Consider the following 17,533-nt stretch of genomic DNA (forward strand, 5'->3'; position numbering starts at 1 on the left):
ATCATGATATATCTCAATGACTCCATAATTTCTATTGATCACTCCGTTCTCATCTCTGAACCTCACGGGGTGGTTTGCTACACTCTCTGTGGAATCAAATATATGAAATAATTATGAACAGAATGGCTCAACATAAACCCTCTCATTACTTAGATAACTTTTCAGTACTTGAAGGTATAGACCGGTTCTGGTCATGCGATTGCATTGTGAAAGAAACGTTGTGTAATCGATCAGAAAAGCTTGATCATCTAGCAGATAAGTATTGGTGTGTATTGCAAGGTTCTGGAATCATCAACATGATAAGAAATTTGGCCCAGTCTTGGTAAAGTTACAAGCACTGTTTACAGAAAGATGTATATGGGAATACGCAATATCTATCCAGTCCGGATAGATAAAAAAATCGTAAATAATTTACCAAATATATCAATTAGTAGGGCGGTATCCTGGCAAAATGTGTATTACCACGTATTAGTTAAAACACATAGGATAGGTGTGGGGGAATTGGAGACCCTTCAAGTACAAGTCCACTCCACAAATAACTTACATTCAATAAAAGCAGAAAAAACAAGACAAACCAATCAAAAAAAGTTTGAGCAAAATCGGATAACTGATAAGAAAGTTTATGCATTTTTGAAAAGGTATGTAAAACTATAGAAAAATGGAAATCACTACACAAATTGCCAATTTGGTTATCAGTTTGTGACGTCATGTCCTCACTATTTATCAATACACCAGTTTACAGTTGTGTGCGCCATTTTAATTGGCGAGTAAACAAAGCCAATGACCTAGAGGTCAGTGGTATTTATGCATAAATTAAGGATTGCGCCCATGCAAATGATGATATCATACATGTAGCAGTGATATCATCATCATTTGCATGGGCGCAATCTTAATTTACGCATAAATACATGACCTCTAAGTCATTGGCTTTGTTTTACCATTTAAAATGGCGCCCAAGTCTGCGCATGCGCACTGATACAACTGTAAACTGGTGTATTGCTTTATATAGTTTGATCCCATTAATTTCTATTTTTATCCCCCGAAACTTGATTTGCCCTGGTTATATTATTTGTATCATATTACGTGCATGACATTGCACAAAATCTTTTATGAACTTTGAAGAATTGATAATATTTTCTTAATATTGCATATTCATAATTATTGATTTTTATCTAAAAAGTTTATCAAAAGTTACATTTTTTTCATGATTTAACTGATTTTTTTTACTCTATATTAGTGCATCCACACACAAACATATTACTATCGTTCTAACTAGGATGCTGGAGTGAAGAAATAACATTCTTAGGGGGTAAATAGGAAATTTATATCATGAATATAAATAAAATAATTAGTGAATAGTGAGGACATGCCCCACAAAATGGCACTAATATAGCACATCGACACGGTTTTGATCCTGGGGCCTCACAGTTACGAGGCCATTGCTTTGACACTGAACCATGACTGTACGCAGCGGGGGCTAGGGTAGGGGGCAGTTTCAATAAATTAAAAAAAAACAGAAAATGCAATAAATTTTCAATAATTTATTGCATTTTACCCCGGTCTCCAACATAAAAAAATCCTATGGACGGCCATGCATTATGGCTCAAGGCATGGGCACACAGTCATAGTTCAGTGACAAAGCAATGGCCTCGTAACTGTGAGGCCCCAGGATCAAAACCGTGTCGATGTGCTATATTAATGCCCTTTTGTGGGGCATTAATCCTCATTACTGTCATTTATGACTTAAGGGCGTAGGTCCCCTAGTTGATAAGCATAGTAGCATAAACATGCTTAAGCAATCACGCAAAACACACATTGGCAAATTATTATTCGATAAAATCTGAGAATGTATACTATTATCTAGATCTATTATTTTTAATTATTTTTAAAATAATTCCATAAATTGGGGTAAATCAAAAATATTCCATCTATATGAGCGACAGTGTATATCATTTCAGAATATTCTGTGTATGCTGTACAGTATAGGCTTTGGTAGAACTCACACAAAACCTGTGTATTTTAGTAATAATAATAGTACATGACATTTATATAGCGCCATTATCCATTCTAATTAAATGCTCAAGGCGCTTCAAAATATTAGGGAATTCTTTACATCACGACAAAGGAATCGTGTACCTTTACATAAGAACAAAAAATGAAAATGAAAACATGAATTCACCAGGGAGGTGTTGATTTGGGCATTCAAAATTTGTAAAATTGTAAATTACAATAGTTTATAGTTATATACAGTTAATAACTAAATCATTCATACCTTTAGAAGTTTTGTAATTTGTTGTTTTGTTTTTGTAATTTTTTGTTTTGTTTTGTAAGTATGTGAAACATTGATTAGTCCCGATTTACATTTCTTGAGAATTCCGATGAGAAAATGAAGCTTACATCTAAAAGTAATCAGCAAAGGCCCTAATTCGAACAGTCTACCTTTCATTCTTGAGTTACGACAAGACACTAACAACATAACACTTTCCAAGGGGGTATAAATAATTTAGTTGTTGTCGAAGAAAAGTGTGAAATTCGCAGACAATAAATGATTTAAGCAAGAAAAGAATAGGAACAATAAGCGACTCTTGAAATATGGTAATCCGCTCGTGAGATACATCATTGTATCACACTAAAGGCCGTTCAATATAGTATCTTTGTCATGAAACAAATTTTGCTTGATATACGTATAACTTCTTGAACAATATTTGTATTATTAACATAGTTCGATTCAGTTAACTTTATTTCACATTCAACTTTTTTAAACAACAATATAACATTCAAATATAATAATATGAAATGCAATATATATAAAATATTTAATGAAATGAGAACAAATACAACAATACTAGTAGTACACTGGATAATCAAAGAATATTTACCGTATGGAAAACAGAGTGCACTGACTTCATCACGCTCCTGTTGGGTTGAATGAGGTCCGCTCAACTCTAGTATGTAGCAATCAGTTATCTTCATATCATTGTCACCACATGATATATCGTCTATAAGAATTGGACGAGAAGAACGAGCAAATTCAGTCGTGTAGGTGTAAAAGGCACCTGCATATCCAAGATGGCGACAGACTGTATCACGGTCTATAGAGGAATAGTATCCTGCAGCTACGTACCCCCACTCGCCTTTAAGAAAGACTTCAAGACGACCTTGCTCAGTGAAATCACTCCCAACCATTCGTAGGTCAAAGTCTAAATCGAAATAATTATAAACACATAGAACGAAAGAAGTAAGAATTAGTATCAAATCATCAAATTAGAATATTCTATCGGAAATAATATCTCTAGTGATATTCGTTTGTATCTTTATACGTTTGTATCATTATAATTCTCCTAGTCCGAGGATGATCACAGCATTTTTCCTCACATCTCTGTTTCTGCCATCCTAGTACACTCTTGCAGTGTCAATCCACTCCATGTCTTAATTTTTCCCTTGAAACTAGTTCTTCTTTTTGGTCTTGTAGAGTAAGGGTTAAGATCATCACATAAGCCATATTTTAAGCAAAAGTACCACATAAAATTTGGGGCTGAAATGTAGAAGTATCGCACGAGTTGTCAGACCTCATCGAAATAAGATAAACTAAATGTAACGATAACTATAACAGTGGTCACATTAGACCGATAAATTTGTGATTCTGTCTGTCGATGGGCACAGGCTTTCTTCTGACCTGACGCCACATCGAGGGTGTAACATTTTTGGCTGTCAAAAATTATCATTAAGGTCTGTCCTCAGAAAGTCAATGCATGGCTAAGAGATCTCAACGAGAGGACAATCAAAATTAATGATATAACGCCGACCTGATGAGAAGAATTGATGATAAAGCCACCATTACACCGAACTAGTTCTCAATACGTTCTGGAAAATGTTGCTAAACGGGCTCAAACTGTGTGCAAACGGAGTTGAACCTAATAGCACCTGTTTACGATCTGTTTAAGAACTTCATTGACGGGCTCAGACTGACTAAATGGGAGAGTGCTCTAGAACTTTGAGCCTGTTTAAAATTTTCCCTGTCCAGCAATAAAACGGAGTGACAATGTACTTAAAACGAGGAGGACGTTCTACATAAGGAAGGATTGCCGTACTATGAACGGAATTGCCGTACTTCGACCCTACTAGGAACGTGGTACAACGTGCTGTGGTCGAGCATCAATTAGCAGCAGCTAGGCCCCCATCACACAAGTTCTCACTACGTTCCGGAACCGTCCTAGAAAGTCGTAAAAACGGGCAATTGTCGGGGCAGAATGTGAAAATAAAGTCTTCAATACGTCCATCTCGTCTGCACCCCGTCCATTGTCAGTTCACATTAAGTTCAGCTCGGGTTAATTTGCGATTTCAAAGCAGTCCAAGCCCGTCCGTAATCAATTTAAACCAGTTCTTAACTCGTTCTAACTCGTTTACAATACCTCCAAATCATACTAACTGGTTAGTAACACGTTCCTAGTATGATCGAAGTACGGCAATTCCGTTTGTACTACGTCCATCTCGTTTTAAGTACGATGTCACTCCGTCTAGTTACAGGACGGGGAAAATTTTGAACAGGCTGAAAGTTCTAGAGCACCCTTGGCGTCCAAGCCAGTCCGAGCCCCCCCCCCCCCCCCCCACTCAGAGGTCGGAATGACCACATGCGTGTTGCCAAAATGTCCGGTAAAGGGGTACTTTTCGTGCGACAAAGTCCGGCCCAATAATTGTAAAAAAAGGGGTGTATTTGACTTTTCACCCGGATATTTCTTTAAAAAGGGGGTGTTTTTCTTTTTTTCTCTCATCTCTTTGGACTCCTGAGAAATTATTCCGAATTTAGGGGGGTACATTGAGCATTTTTCCTGATTTAGGATGGTCTCCAAGGCATAAAAAGCCCGCGAAAAGCCCGCGAAAGAGGGGTTCGGAAATGTTGGCAGTCCTCAGATAGGGGGTGCTTTCAAAAAGAGGGTACGAGCATATGCGTACCCTAAATAACACTGAGTGGGGGGGCCGGGGCTCGTCCATGAAGTTCTTTAAAAAAAGATCGTAAATAGTTGCTACTACGTTCACTCCGTTCGCACACAGTTTGAGCCCGTTTGGCAACATTTTCGAAAACGTAGTGAGAACGACTTTGGTGTGATGGGGGCTTCACTTGAATGTCTTGATTTGTAAAGCACGAAGCGTTGACGTTGAACGGGAATGAGGAATGGCGAGAACGCGCTGGGTTTATATAGCTCCCGAGCCAGGACGGGATTGCACACGCTATTGGAGCGCGTTCGAACGTACTAAGAACGAGATGACTGGACGAGTAGAACTGTCTCTGAACGGGGTGGTCGGGTTAAAAACTAGTTAGAACAAGTGGCAAACCAGTTAGAATGGGTTAGGACGTATTGGAAACGAGGTAGAACTAGTTAATAATGGGTTAAAACTGACTACGAACTGGCTTGGATTGCTTGGGAATGGCAAATTTACCCGATCTGAACTTGATATGAACTGACGAAATGGAAGTATTGAGGACTGTTTATGAACGAGCTAGGATGGTATTGTAAACATTATTTACACATTCGGCCCCGATCACAACCCGTTTCACAATTTTCTAGGACGGTTCCAGAACGTAGTGAGAACTAGCTCGGTGTGTTGGGGGCTATTAAGGCAAATACCGTCTCGGTTAATCGGGTCCGCCAGATCAGTGTCATTAAAGCCCCCATCACCCAAACTAGTTCTCACTACGTTCTGGAACCGTCCTAGAAAATCGCAAAACGGGTTGTGGTCGGGGCAGAATGTGTAAAAAAATGTCTATAATACGATCCTAGTTCGTTCGTATACAGTCCTCAATACGTCCATCTCGTTTGTTCCCCGTCCACAGCCAGTTCATATTAAGTTCAGATCGGGTAGATTAGGCAGTTCAAGTCAGTCCGTATTTAGTTTAAACCCATTATTAACTAGTTCTACCTCGTTCCCAATACGTCCAAACCCATTCTAACTAGTTCGCCACTTGTTCTAACTAGTTTTTTTTTTAACCCGACCACTCCGTTCAGAGCCAGTTCAACTCTTCCTCATCTCGTTCTGAGTGCGTTCGAACGCGCTCCTAGAGCGTGTGCAATCCCGTCCTGACTCGGGAGTTATAAAAGCCCAGAGCGTTCTTGCCATTTCTCATTCCCCTTCAACTGTAACGCTTTTGGCTTTGCAGATCAAGACGTTCAAGTCAAGCACCTATCACACCAAACTAATTCTCACTACATTCTGGAAAATGTTGCCAAACGGGCTCAAACTGTGTGTGAACGGAGTGAACGTATTAGCAACTATATACGATATTTTTAAGGACTTCATGGACGGGCTCGGACTGGCATGGACGGGAAGGGTGAACTTTGAGCCTGTTCAAAATTATCCCCGTCCTGCAATTGGACGGAGTGACAACGTACTTAAAACGAGATGGACGTACTACAAACGGAATTGCCATACTATGAACGGAATTGCCGTACTTCGATCCTACTAGGAACGTGTAACCACGTGATGTGGTCGAGCATCAATGAGGAAGAACGCGCTGGGTTTGTAAGGCCCTCGAACCAGGACGGGATTGCAAAGCACGATAGAAGCGCGTTCGAAACGCACGAAAAACAAGATGAGGACGAGTTGAACTGTCTCTAAACGGGGTAGTTGGGTTATAAACTAGTTAGAACAAGTTCCGAACTAGTAAAAATGGTTTGGACTGCTTGAAAATACCAAATTTATCCGATCTGAACTTGATATGAACTGACTGTGGACAGGTACAGACGAATTGGACGTATTGTAGACTGTTAATGAACGAACTAGGATCGTTTTAGAGACCTGAGTCCAGTCCGAGCCCGTCCATAAAGTCCTTAAACAGGTCGCAAACAGTTGCTATTACGTTCAACTCCGTTCGCACACAGTTTGAGGCCGTTTGGCAACATTTTCGAGAACGTAGTGAGAACTAGTTTGGTATGATGGGGGCTTAAGCTACTTCTTTATGTACAGAGATTCAGTGAACAGATAGCTGGCGGGGTCGGTAAAGTGACGAGCCTCTTTTTGTTTATAAATAACTGCATCATCTCGAAATGGTGGGTGTTGTAGAATACCCATATAGCTAAGTTTAGTTGAAATCCAGCTGTTGTAGTCCAATATTTATTGTTTCCTATAGATTCGAGCTCAAGACTTCTAGCTTACGGACTGCATGTCAGCAAAACATGAATTTCATCTGTGGTGGCATATAACTGTATGCTCTTCAATTTTGCCAATAATAGTTTGTGCAATAAATTAAGATGTCGAAAAAGCTTCGTAGTAAAGAGTAGAGTCTCTAGGAGGAGGCCTACGTAGTAAGAATTTATGATGTAGAACCTCGATGACGGTCGGTAAGATAAGTTTAGTTTACACCTATATAGGACTAAGTTGAAGTATTATTGTATTGTATTTATTAACATTTATTTCCTTCTCAACAGCACAATATAAATCACAATGTATATATACATGATATATGTAACAATTATTTCAACATAGAGTATACAGTAAATAATTCAGATACGGAAGGAGGTGAAAACCTTTCATTTTTGTATTGATCGGTCAATATGAGAAAGAAAATCAATCCTTGGAAGCACTGAATAAGCTTTCAGACATGGAAATCCGATCTCAGTGGGGAGTTGAAAGTCAGATTCTCTGGGGCTCCAAAGGAAACCAGAAACTTGGACAAATACAATTGGATACGGCATGTCTACTAAAACCATTCCTAAGCACGAGTCATCCTAAATGACAAAAAACAGATTTATATAGGGATCCAACATCAATATCAGCCAGATTTAGAGAAAACTGGCTCTTCCTGAGATGCCAAAGTGAAATAATTTCACGACTGCTCTTATTGGACCACATTAAGGCACGAGAGATCGCCTGATAATGAATTGCATAGATCATTTAGAGACAGACACTGGTTTAGCACATAACTCACAAAGATATACAAAAATAGAACTGATTGGGAAAGACTGTCAAGTCAGTATTAGTACGCTCGACCTTGTAGCAGTAGGATTTGATAAAGGACTGAGTTTTGATAAGACGTATTGGTTTAGCACAGTCATGCAAGATTCTCACCTATCGGTGGTCCACAGAAAACTTGTGCGATGTGATCAGGGTTACATTGGACATCATTCGACTTTACTGTATACACACAATCTCCTATCTGCTCTTCAGTTCCGTTACAGTGATAGTCCAAGTAAAAGATGGTTCCAGATAATGGTCCAAGTGAAACTGGCTTTTCACTTCTTCCGTACTGGTATCCTAGCTGTCGACAGGTCACATCTGCTTCTTTATCACTCCAATCAGGATCACATATCAAACCAAGTTCAGATCTATTTTGGTATTGAACTACACCTTCATAGCTGCTTGATCCACTTAGGAGTCTCACAACGGCCGAAGGATCTGTATTATGACATACAAATATAAATAGAAAAGGTCGTTTAACATAGGACTCAGATGTTAAGTAGTCTTTAGCATAAAAAATGTCATATTAATTGACCTACCATTACACACAACGCCTGCACCATAGTTAAGGTTGGCATCACAGTTTTGGTTGTTGGCCCATCCTAAAGATTCACAATCGGCTAAATGGGTCTCAACTCCTTGACATTTCATGTCGTCCAGTAGAAAAGGTCCATCGCCTCCCTCAAATATTTTCGTGTTCCTTGCTCCGAGAGGGAATCCAAGTTCTCTACATGCAACATGGGCATCATCAATGGTCCAATTGGTAGAACAGATTTTTCCCCATTTACCCCCATAGTAAACTTCAACGCGGCCTTCATCGTCAAAATCGCCGTCTACAAGTCGGGTAACTGTAATTCAAGATGAGACAAAAGAAAAGAGCTGTCTTGTAAAACAGTCGGATGGTACATACAATTTATTTGAACAGACCTCGTGTTTTCATGGCAATATTTCTTTGATGCGTCAGTGTACGTTACAAGGTAATAGATCTCTAGATGAAATATATGCTAGTGTTCTCATTATAAGGTATTAACCCTCGAATTCCTCTGAAAGACTATTGGCATGATATCCTTGAATCAAACTGAATTGAAAGTCAATCGCAATTTCTTCTCACAAAAGTATACAATGTGTTTACAAATCTAATCAATACTGTTTTCATCGGAAAGTAGGAGAATTCAAGTACAATGGAAGTTGTGATGAGAATGTCAGGGACAAATAGAAACAACAAATACTTTTTCCATACTTTTAATGGACGCATTTGTTAGCATTTGTTTCGATGATGATCAAAATATCACGTTGTATTGGCTGAGCAACAAAAGGTTTAGAGCAAACATCTCCCGATGAACCACTCGTGTGCTAAAAACCATATGTTAGTAGAGGTACTGAATTTGGCCAAAGTGATCAATGCTTCAAAAAAAATTAAAAAGAGATGTTACTTTCTTTGTAAATTAAATGAAATAGACAGGATCTGTAACTTCATTGGGATATGTTATTTTTCATATGATTTTAATCTTGAAAATAGAAATAGACGATGTTTTAATGTAGGAGGAACTTACGTCCCATGTCGCATTTTATTCCTGCATCCTCGCCATGAGTACAGTCGTGAATTCCCCATTGTTTTGTGACCCGGCAATCTCTTAAATGTCGCTTTTCACTTTCACAATGGAGTCCATCAAGAAGAATAGGACCAGATCCCGAACCAAAGACTGGCTGTGTGTTGGGATAACCTACGTTGACTATGGCTTCTAAAGCATCTGGGTATCCTAGCTGTCTACATGCTACTCCTGCGTCGGTCTTATCCCATCCATCATCACATATTGTACCCCAGTCTCCAGATTCTCCCAGAATCTCCACGCGACCCTCTCCAGGTACAGACCCACCGGCTAGGCGAAGACTTCCTGTAGATGTATATTCAATTAGAAAGAAAAAAATATATATATATATATATACTGAATGATTGTATCCCATAATGAAATATATTGCAAAGAGTTATATTTGTTTTACATCATACAATTTCTCATGATTTAGAGGCACAACCTCCACAAATGGATCTTTAATACAGAACATGACCAGTACATAATTACGACAACGTAGAACCAGTGCCATACTGTTCAAGATTGTCTTCTGACATTCACCAGGTGCATCAAGTCAAGGAATTCCATCTTGTGTCAGGTCGAGCCTTGACCATATTGCATAATTATGGAGTTTCTTTCTTGGCTCTCCAAACTCTGCCTCTCCAAAGTCCAGACATGTTAACATTATTTTGTGCAAATAGTTCCCTTTCTGGGAGTATTGACAATTCTAACCCTTCGGTGCCAAAGCTGTATCGACAAAATAGGAGGCAAAAGATTACTCAAAAAAAGAAAGAAAACGAGGGAATTGTTTTCATCTTTCTGTACGACACTCTTGTTCATCTTTGTATTTCAATATTACTGTTTTATAAACCTTATTGAACCTTACCCTGACTCGTGCACACGGCACCAGCATCTCTCGAATGGTCGCAATGTGTAACATCCACAAGATCATATTTACAAGTTGAAAGATTGCTCTCCATTCCATTACATTCCATGTTACTAAACAGGACGACACCTTGACCTTCGTCGTACTGACCCGCCACCAATGCTAGGTCTGCTCCACTGTAATTCAGCTGCCGACAGACAACATTGGCGTCCTCGATGCTCCACAGGCTGTCACATATAGAACCCCATTGGTTGTCATAGAAAACTTCAACCCGCCCTTCAGATTCATAGATACCACCCATCAGACGAACAGACCACGGGGCTACATCAAAGTGAATAGAAACAACAACGATCTTATTATGTGAACAATCGTGCGAAACAGTCTTAGAAAGTCAAGGGGATTTGAATCCCGAACCTTCTGGATCAGTCTCCACATGCAGACCACAACACTTCTAATCATTAAAAAAGAAATGTAATCACTTTTATTACACCATATACTCTTTCATTTGTACGGTACAGAAGCTGCATCTCACTCCCTGTCTAGATCTGTTTCGCCTTACCTCAACAAAGTATACAATTCTTACTTCATAATTCTGAAAGAGCGAATGTATAAGTTCTTCTCACCTTTTATCAAAGTTTTAGTAGGATAGAGAATGTAACCAAGGAGGTGGGTGGTGGAGCGGTCAGCACCTCTAATTATTTTCTTTTGAAATATATATAAAGTAAACCAAGATTTATTTCACCTTGAGTAGGCCTTCCTCTCTTACGCTAACTAGCCCTTTTAAGCATAGGCTTTTAAAATATCATAATTTTGTTTCAACATTGTACTATAATAAAATGCCAGCAGGGGTGGCAATCACGGGGAGGGGGGGGGGTTCTACAAAATATAAGTGCATAGAAAATTATAATTTAAGGCTATAGACCACACTATATTTCAGCTCTATGATGCTCCAACTATTCAAATATCAAAACTATCCTCGATTGATCACTATTGTCCCTCGCATAATATACTTTAAATTTAAATTAAAGATGATCTGTCAACTGTGGGATACACAATCGTAAATAGGCAGATATTCCATTGTGTGTTTACAAGAGCTATATAGTGAGGCTTTAGGGTCATTACTACTACTTTACTACTAGGAAAAAAAGAAAAAAGGAGGTCGATAGTAAACTCAGACTTACAATAAAAACTTATAAAGGCGTGCTTAAATGCAGGTTCCAAACTACAAAACGTGAACATTTTCTAGCTAATGAGATATCTAATTTCACACATTAAAATGTAAAGGTTTTATGCAGAAAAAAAGTATGCAGAGCCCCCCACCACCCTTTTTTTTCCTCGGGGAGGGGGGGGGGATGGGATGGGGCAGGAGTATACTCCTTTCTCTTGATTCAACGGATTATTCCTGACGCTTAAAATACTGGTTCATCCCCTAATTTTGTGCGCACTCCGCTTGATTGCTTTGATATAAGATTTAAAAAATGAACTATACATTAAATTCATATTAAAGATATATGAAAGGGAATATCAAAATAAGAATATTATCGACAAGTACAAATTTTCGTTTACGATTGAAATTGATGATACAGCTTTCAATTCAATTCAATTCAATTTAGTATTTATTGTCCATTTCTGGATATTTGATTTTAACTGGTGTAACATATACAGATTAACATTTACTAATAAATTTACAAAAATGTAGACATTAACAGTGAATAAACAAGGTTTAACATATGATTAAGCACAGATTAACAGAGGATCGAATGTTGTTTTATAAACACTAATTCAGAACAATAGTTAACATATAGTAAATGAAGCAGAGCAAGAGGAGGTGTCAGGTGATCAAACGAATTAACAGGTGAGGTAAATATAAATATACTGATATACTGAGGCGGTTTGGTATCCAATCTACCCATACATGTATTTTCGTCTTAAACCAATTTGGGAATTATTAATTAGATTAAATATGATATTAAAGTACAACACTGGGTCTTCGAGACATTCCGTTGTACATATGGATGGAGTTTGCTATGAATGATTGCCGAGTTCTCACTCGTGCAGACCTGGGCACACACAGACGAAAGCCTGTCCTATTGTAATTGTAATTAGTGTGAAGCGGGTGGGTGGGGTCGTTCATGATTCGTTTGACTTTAGCAACTACTCTTTCTTCATACAGTGTGGATACTGCGTGTAGGCTACTGCCAATTATCCGTTGTGCTACTCTCCTCGTACCGTCTAACTTCTTCTTATCTTTTTGAGTTGCATTCCCAAAATAGCATATTATGTTGTATGTAGCTACACTCTCTATCAATGATCTGTAGAATAGAGTCAGAATTGTTTTGTCTACATGCATCTTTCTCATCATTCTCAAGAAGTACATTCTCTGATTGCACTTTTTTCTAAGCAAGGTAACATTTTGATGACCAGTCGAGTGAATCAGATACCGTTGTTCCCAAGTACTTATAACTGTCAACTCTTTCCACAGCCGACCCCTGAATAATAAACGGTGGTCTTGCTTGTGGACTTCTCCTAAAATCTATAATCATTTCCTTTGTCTTCGAGACGTTACAAATCTGTTTACACAGGTGGCATAATCTTGTTCACTTCTGGTGTCTGACATAAAACCTGAGATTACAGTATCATCTGCATACTTAATCATTTGACATTTTGGTGATGTGCTTATACAATTACTGGTATAAATAGAAAATAATACTGGAGAGAGGACACAGCCCTGAGGGGCTCCTATGCTGATGAATTTCACTTTAGCGTTTACATTTCTCAAGTGAACATATTGTTCACTTTCATTTAGGAAATCCTGTATCCATAGAATGAGGATAGGGTGTGCTTTTATCTCAATTAGTTTCTTAATCAGTATGTGCGGTACAATTGTGTTGAATGCACTTGAGAAATCGACAAACAAACATCTTACAGAATTACCAACGTGGTCCATGTGATTATATATATTACGGAGAAATGTCAAAATTGCATCGTCTACACCTTTACCTTCCCTATAAGCAAACTGCAACACATCTATCTGATCCCCAACTTGCCTCATGAGGTGTTTCAACACAATCTTCTCTAAACATTTCATTATGCTACATGTAAGGGATATGGGTCTGAAATCATTCATTTCTTTCGTTTGTTTACCTTTTGGGATAGGGATAATTATTGACCGCTTCCATAACTGGGGGATTATACCTAGACTTCATGCTTCATGTGAGAGGGGGGAACTGCCCTCCTTCCGCAGTTTCAATATTGTCATGATGAATAGCATGCAGGCACACAGACAGGGATCGATAAAGACTCTACACGCTTATTGCTTTGCGCACTTTACTTACACGCGTTCATAGCATCCATGAGCTGAATATATATCAAGGGCCTGCAGTGAGGGCTAATCTAATTATCATAGTGTTATTAATTCGTAGATGTGAAAACCAGAAACGAATCAACGACGATGGGTATGATGACGGTGATACTGATGGTGATATATGATAATAATAATAAACAAACAATAAATGAATGAATAAGATGATAATAATAATACTAATAATACAAATGATGATAATGATAAGAGCAAAGAACAACAACGATACAAGATAAGGATAGGAGGGTTGGGATTCTACAGGCTGAAATTGCGCCACGGTCAATTCATCCACTCGTCAAAATAAATCTTATTAAGAATTGTCAGCCAGTTAAAAAAGAATCTTGAAATTATTCTTTATTGATTACTGAGCAAGGGAAGCAATCTCTCCAAAGTTTGCAGTTTCTTTTAAACCATTTCCCCCTGAGATTTGCCATCTTGATTGGGATAGTAATGTCAGAGTGGTACATATACCATTGACCTGCATTATGATGGTTATGGTGTTGCATAATGATTGGCTGTTGTGCAACCAGAGGCAACAATGCAAAGCGGCAGCCAACTTATTACCCCTGCATCTCAAACATATGATTTCTGTAAGCAGTTCTATGTATGTCACTATTTGAATTGAACTGTTCTAAATGATGGCTTGCAAAAAAAAAAGCTATGATTTGGGGAAAGTTGTTATAATTATACAATTAGACACTTGGCTGAATCGATACTGTCTATGTGACGTAGTGCCGGACAACTTTCCCGTTTGTTTCAACCAACAAAATGACTGAAACATCTAGTTTAAAATTCTGTTTCGTATGAATTTCTTTTTAAGAAGACCTCTAATAATATCTTTATCTTGGGTAGTGCCCCAAGGGAGAAAGCACTTAGGGGAGAAAATAGCAATGAAAGATAGTTTTGTCCAAGTGACAATTAAACGGTTGTAAATGACAACGTGAACAATTCAATCTACAGACGATCTTACCAATTTGACGATCGCATGAATGTATAGTTATCTCAAGGTTTACACTGAATTATCTTATTTCTGGTCCGATTTATTTCAAACTTGCGCCATTTTGTTTCTCTTATTTTTCTTCTTTCATATACAAATGGACTTATTTCAAAGGTTGGATTTCCCTTTATCAACACACGCATACATGTTGTATACCAATCGGATATAATATAGTCAAACTGCATCCAGATGATAAGCTCTAGAACAATGCCTAGCTGGAAAAGGAAACTAATACATCCTGCGATAATCAGATCGTATATTATGCCTGCAATAAGGCTAAGGCATGCATATACCTAAATCATATTCTGGGTTTATAGTGCTCCATGCATACATCTACGATGTCCTAAAGCGCTTTGCAGAAATATCTCTAATTTTTAGCGCGTTATACGTGCAATGATATTTTTACAATTACTGCATTTTATGATCAAAATGTTGAATAAATAACAAATTGAGGGCACCCATTTTATAATATCACTGTGGATGCAGATAGGCATTTATCCTACATACATTCCTTGGTGTCTCTTGATTTAAATATTTACATTTCAGTGGATATATGATCGACAATCAACCGGGAGCTAACTGAAGCAAGCGGCTACTCTTGACTGGGGTACTAAACACAGAGGAGACTATACCAGTACTGCACGTTCGTGGAAGTGACAGATTTCCCCATGGTACACAGTACATGCGACATCCGTCTATACTGCCAGATTCGTGCATATAGATGCAGCTATACATCGAAAACGGGGCACGTACATGCGCCTATACTTAGCATTGCACTGACTAACCGCACAATATGAAATTGAATATACACTTACCTTGCCCGACTGTATTATTCTGTGCTACAGCATAGTGAGAGACAAAGCATGTTCCTACAATGAGAGAATAATGCAATATATGAATGGCAGACATCTTTGTGTTATACCCCACACATCAGCACCACTGAGTACCCAACATCGTAGTATGCCTCTATCACAGTCAGGTCGTCTTTCCAACCCAAGTCAAAGGGTTGAGGCCATACACAGGTATTGAATTACTCATCACCTTCCGCTTCATATTATTTAACAGATTGAAGATGTGTTTTCATAGCGCCATACTTATTCAAACGGGGAACCCATTTTAAACACAAGCCCTCTCTATCAAAAGACCCACTCTGAAAGAAAAAGACGGTAAAAGGTTCTCATTAATGGCAGTTTCATGAGGTTTCTTAGCAGTGGGTGAGACAATTATTATGTCTCACCTCCCTGGTTAGAGTTCGCTGTTTGATTAATTTGTATTGCACGAATATGGATGGACGATTTGCGTTTCTATATGAGCATGATAGTCCTTCTCATTTACCATCATCATGTTCAATATCATATCTCAATGCAGGCCTATTAATGACATGACTCATAATTTATTCATATTGCCTCGTCATAATCCTTTGGTGAGTGAGAGCTAGACAGGTTTTATTCACATTGACGCAGCGGCTTCCAACGCACGATATATGAAATCAATCAGATTCTCGCCTATAAGCTGAGATTGCACATCATTATAGTTATATGGCAGTGTGAAATCAGGGAGATGTGTTTATAAGCTAGGCTAAACCATCACCATGTAAACGATTTTATTCGCATTATACATAGGGATGATCTGAGTTTTTTTATTTTTTACTTGGAATCTTTCCAACGGCTTTATGTATGTACTTTCCACTGATATTTTATTTTCAAGGCATAACAATGTCCTTATTTTACTCGATTTTCTTACTTCCATTCATGTTGTGATTATTCTGCCTTCTCTCAGGGGAATGGGTTATAAAATACCTAAATCACCTGTATAGGATGTCATATGTTTTTTAAAAAATTCATTGTAGGGTTCATTTTGGCACCGATGATGAAAACAACCAGCAAATATCTGCAGTATTCACTCGTTAAACATAATTTAACAAATATCAGTTTCTTCCAGGATGCTTCCTGCCCTCTGACCCTTTTTATTCTCTTCCTCTATCTCATTCCATTCAGTCTCTCCCAAATATCATGACTCTCTCTCTCTCTCTCTTTCTCTCTCTCTCTCTCTCTCTCTCTCTCAATCCCTCTCACTCGCCACTCCCACTTCCTCTACGGTATAGCCACATTCAGGGTGCAAAACCATTTGCACTTGGGTAAAAAATGAAGTATGCAATAGAGCAGTTTCATCGACCCCAAATTGTTCATCCATACCCTGGGGTTAATACCCTGCAATATCCTGGAGGAAACTATCTTAGTTATGATTTTATGAACAGCAATACAGCAGGGGGTGGTAGGTGTTACGGACACTGCACGAAGCTACAAGCAATATGTACCTCGACACACGAATATTTTGAACTTCTTTGGGGAATTTCTTGGCCATTTGTGAAAAATAAAACAATTCACACTCGATTCAGTCCATAAATTAGATCCAGTGTACAACATCAGAGGTATTACAAGGTCAAATCTGATAAATGCCATTTTTTTCACAACCTGAAACTTTTTAAAACTAAAGTTATGTTATTTTCAAGTCGAAGGAAGAAGAATCCAGTCAAATTACAGATACAAATGGAGGGTAAACTTATAGAAAATGTAACGAATTTTAAATATCTGGGTATTATTGTAAATCAGAACTTAGATTGGTCTTCCCATGTTAATGATGTTGTTAAAAGGATTATGAACTCGCTTATGTGTATGCGGAGGATTAAGCACTGTTTGACAAAACGTGTATTTACTCATTTATACTATTTTTTTAATTCTTCCTCACATTGATTATTGTTCAAC

General features: G+C 38.2%; 1 protein-coding gene across 1 annotated transcript; it reads right to left on the reverse strand.

Annotated features, from left to right (window-relative positions):
• Positions 1-1,272: 1,272 nt before the first annotated feature.
• LOC764478 (scavenger receptor cysteine-rich domain superfamily protein) lies at positions 1,273-15,925 on the reverse strand. The gene is made up of 7 exons (XM_030999234.1): positions 15,584-15,925; positions 10,411-10,731; positions 9,507-9,848; positions 8,493-8,801; positions 8,065-8,391; positions 2,880-3,200; positions 1,273-1,280 (listed from the first exon to the last, which is right to left on the reverse strand). The coding sequence occupies exons 1-7, from the start codon at positions 15,675-15,677 to the stop codon at positions 1,273-1,275; spliced, it is 1,722 nt and encodes a 573-aa protein (XP_030855094.1). The 5' UTR covers positions 15,678-15,925.
• Between the last annotated feature and the right edge of the window lie 1,608 nt (positions 15,926-17,533).

This window comes from Strongylocentrotus purpuratus, unplaced genomic scaffold (genome assembly GCF_000002235.5).
Source record: "Strongylocentrotus purpuratus isolate Spur 01 unplaced genomic scaffold, Spur_5.0 spur5_scaffold_5, whole genome shotgun sequence".
NCBI classification, from domain to species: domain Eukaryota; kingdom Metazoa; phylum Echinodermata; class Echinoidea; order Camarodonta; family Strongylocentrotidae; genus Strongylocentrotus; species Strongylocentrotus purpuratus.

What these genes read in the sequence shown, in the direction of transcription:
- LOC764478 (XM_030999234.1), bottom strand. Translation starts at nt 15,677, where the DNA reads ATGTCTGCCATTCATATATTGCATTATTCTCTCATTGTAGGAACATGC. An exon ending in GAATAATACAGTCGGGCAAG is followed by an intron (nt 10,732 to 15,583) that starts GTAAGTGTATAT and finishes ACTTTGATGTAG; the next exon opens with CCCCGTGGTCTGTTCGTCTG. An exon ending in TTTCTGTGGACCACCGATAG is followed by an intron (nt 3,201 to 8,064) that starts GTGAGAATCTTG and finishes ATTTCGATTTAG; the next exon opens with ACTTTGACCTACGAATGGTT.